General features: G+C 39.4%; 1 protein-coding gene across 5 annotated transcripts in view; it reads left to right on the top strand.

The window, feature by feature from the left end:
- WDR59 (WD repeat domain 59) overlaps positions 1-3,502 on the top strand; it is a 73,616-nt gene that overhangs the window by 7,351 nt on the left and 62,763 nt on the right. For 3 of the 5 annotated variants that reach the window (XR_002777161.1, XM_011379924.2, XM_023523139.1), the window contains exon 2: positions 2,017-2,066. The exons of the other annotated variants lie outside the window; for them this stretch is intronic. Coding sequence is in view for 1 of the 3 variants with exons in the window: in XM_011379924.2 (XP_011378226.1) it covers positions 2,017-2,066 (50 nt within the window). In the remaining 2 variants the exon portion in view is untranslated. The remainder of the gene's footprint in view (positions 1-2,016; positions 2,067-3,502) is intronic. 5 annotated transcript variants of the gene reach the window in all.

Here is a 3,502-nt window from a genome sequence, read left to right as displayed (position 1 = left end):
GGGGAAGTGAAGATGTTTTCATTTTAAAGGGAGAAACTTTCTGAGAAACACCCAATATTCTGGGCGTGTAAACAGAACCTGGGGGAGATAACCTCTAGTAAGCATTAGACAGCAATGGTTCAAAAGCAGCCTTGGCAGCAGAGTCTGTCTCTAATTGAAAGAGATTGGCTCTTGTCGTTGGAAATGATCTGATCTTTTTTATATCAGCGGGTTCAGTTTGGTTTTATTCTATGAAATCTGATAATGCGTACATTATAGTCTTTGCTCAGGTATGAGACATTAGGCATGTGATCTTAGGGGAACTGACCTAGCTCACCCTTCAAATCTCTGACTTCCTCTGTCTCTGACCTTTAGAACTAGATAAAGGGATGATGTAATTAGGTATCTATATCTCCCCACCACCCTGCTCCCAAGAACTTTTTCGTCATCCCAAACAGAAACTCTGTACTCAAACAATGACTCCCCATTTCCCATTCCTCTCAGCCCTTGGCAACCTCTATTCTACTTTTTGTTTCAATGAATTTACCTATTCTAGGTACTGCGTATGAATGGACTCATGCAATATTTGTCCTTTTGTGCCTGGCTTATTTCACTTGGCCTAATGTTTTCAAGGTTCATCCATATTGTAGCATGTATGCCATTGTATGTATATACCACGTTTTGTTTATCCATTCATCTGCTGATAGACATTTGTGTCATTTCAGGTCTTTCTATCTTAAGGTCATTTGATTTGGGACCTTAATTATATCTAATCTACAAAATCCCTTCACAGTAGTACCTTGATTAGTGTTTGAATAATGGGGAGAATGTATGCGTATATCAAGGGCCCGGAATCTTAGGGCCACCTTAGGATTCTGCCTATTGCACACCCTCTCGAAAGATGGTACTACCCTTGGTTGGAGGTACCATCTTGCTTTCTTTCTTACCTTCAATCTGTAAATCGCACAGAAGAGTTCTGAAAATGGCATCTCATTTCACGGCCTGCCTTTCCAACTGGGCTTTTCTCTGCTCATGACTTTAGTAGAATGAAGGATGCATAATAAACACTTTCAGCCTCCAGTGAGAACACTCTGGCATCTTGTCCCCATTATTACCTATGATATGTTTCTGGAGGGTGTATGAGTATGAGAATCCCATTAATAAGACCAGTGAGAGTAAGAGAATTTCTGTTCACCATCTGTGATTTGTGAGTATAGTAGCATATACGAAATGGCTTCTTTCTTGATAGTCTCTTAGAAGTAACTTAAAAGCATTTAATAACCAAACAGTGGCACAAACTGTTTCAGACAGTGCCCTGAGAACGCAGCAGGATTTGAACTTGTTCAAGTAAGAGAATTTAGGGCTGTAACTGCCATAATTAAAATCAGCCTCATGCTTCAGCCTGAATGTACATTCATTTGATCTGGTATGGTCTCTTGGATCCTGAAAAGATGGTATTTCCTAGGAATTAGGAGACCTGGGAAAAGGAAAGTAGTGAAATGCGCTAGAAATCTCATTAAATAGGAACTAGGCATCCCAATAACAAGAATATGACTGTGGATTCAGTAGGGTCGGTGTATGAACATTACCACTGCAGTTCAGCATGGAGGAGGAGTCCATGCCCTTTGGAAAGGCGTGGGTGAGGGGTGTGTGTGTGTCAGTGTGTGAGATTTGTCTCAGGTTAGATTTTGCTTGGAAGGGGCTCTGAGTAGCTCTGTGTGCTCCAAGCTAGTCAGATTCTCCAAGAGCTCCAGGACCTCTGTCTCCTCAATTTAGAATACACCAGTTTTGTCGTGTGTAGTCCTGGCGTTGGAGGGGAGAAGACAGCAATTGCCCTACTGTGAAAGTGAATGTGAAATTTGGATGAGAACTAGAAGTGGGTAAAAGTATCCGCTGTAGACAACTAATGATACCTGCCTACTGGGGACTACCTGGGCCATGGGAAGAGGAAGACCCCAAGGTGACTGACTACCTGCCTGTCTTTTCCAGCCTAAGCTGGCTATGCTGGCAGAACTGAATCTGTGTTCTCTCTCACAGGCAACTGCAATGTCTGTGGACTGTCTGGGGCAGCACGCAGTGCTTTCCGGGTAAGTGAGCTTGCTGTTTCTCTGCCATGACTTCTGGGAACAAATAACAAATCAAGAGGTTTCTGGTAAATTGGAAAATACTCTTATATTTGAATTACGGTTGTAGCGTTTAGTTCTGCTATCCTAGTGACCTCAGGGGTACAGGTAGGGATTATTTGCAGTTTATTTTTATCCCTGTCCTAACAGGTAAGCAATAAAATTCCTTTGAAATTTTAGTGGCTGGTAGTTTGGTCTTGAATTTTCTGTTTACTGAACATATTCTTCAGAATGATGGTATCTGGTGTGGTCTCACGGATAGTTAGTTACTAGAATTGAGGGGTCTGGGTTCCCATTTGACAAGCCTTTAATTATGAACCCTGGACATTTATTCAGTTGGCCTCCCTGGACTTCAGTTTTCTCATAAAGGAATTCTATTTCATCGTGAAGAAATTGAACTACATAATTTCTATAGTTTCTTTTAGCTTGAAATTTTTAAGATTCCGGCATTGAAGGGCCATCCCTGCATTTGCTAATCGCCCTAACATTGTCCCAGTATGATAATATTTAATGGTCAGTCCTCTCTTCCCTTTTATATTGCTGTAGATTACTACTCCAACTCTCAAATTCAACTGTGTTTTCATTAATGTAGCTGTTTATGAACTCTTTTATAAATCGATGAATATTTTCTATTATTCCATTTTATTTTGAAATTATGTTTTAATTTACTTTAAAAAAGCACATATCAAACATTTAAATAATTGAAAAAGATATGCAATGGAAAGTAATTTTCCCTCCTCCCTCTGACCCCTCTCCCCAGAGACAATTATCAATACCATTTTTTGTGTTGCATATACAAAATAAGGAAAAATTATTATCTCTTTTGTGCCTCCTTCCTAGTCACTTTTTTTTAAAAACAGCTTTATTCACATACCATACAAGTCACCCATTTTCTACTCAGTTTTTAACCTTTTTTTTTTTTTTTTTAATTGAGGAAATACCTATACATATCAAAAGTCAAGTAGCATTACAAGGCTTATATTGTCAGACAGCAGAATCGTATCTCACCTTTCGGCCACCCCTGATCCCACCCACCAGAAGCAACTACTTGAGACTCTTTTAGTTGTTTCTTTTGGATTACCTCAATTTTTCCAAACAGTATATGTATAGTGCTGTGTCTTGATTTATCCATCATAGCTATTCAGATGGACTTTCTGCAATAGAAAATGAGGATTTAGCACTTTTACTTTGCTCTGTGACTCTTGCATATATACCTGTCTTCCCCGCTCCTTCCAATATAGTCATATAACAACAGTTGTTGAGTCGAATCGGTTTTTGGAGTTCTTTTTCTCAGTTATTGTCGTGAGGTCCTATGCCATTCTGATTCTGGATTCTGTATGTGACCTGTTTTTTCTCTTTGAAAGCTTTAAAATCCTATCTTTGTCTGTAGTATTATCTTT

The sequence above is a fragment of the Pteropus vampyrus genome, unplaced genomic scaffold (assembly GCF_000151845.1).
Source record: "Pteropus vampyrus isolate Shadow unplaced genomic scaffold, Pvam_2.0 Scaffold379, whole genome shotgun sequence".
Taxonomy (NCBI): Eukaryota; Metazoa; Chordata; class Mammalia; order Chiroptera; family Pteropodidae; genus Pteropus; species Pteropus vampyrus.
The sequence above is the reverse complement of the archived record's forward strand: the minus strand, read 5'-3'. Positions and strand labels throughout refer to the sequence as shown.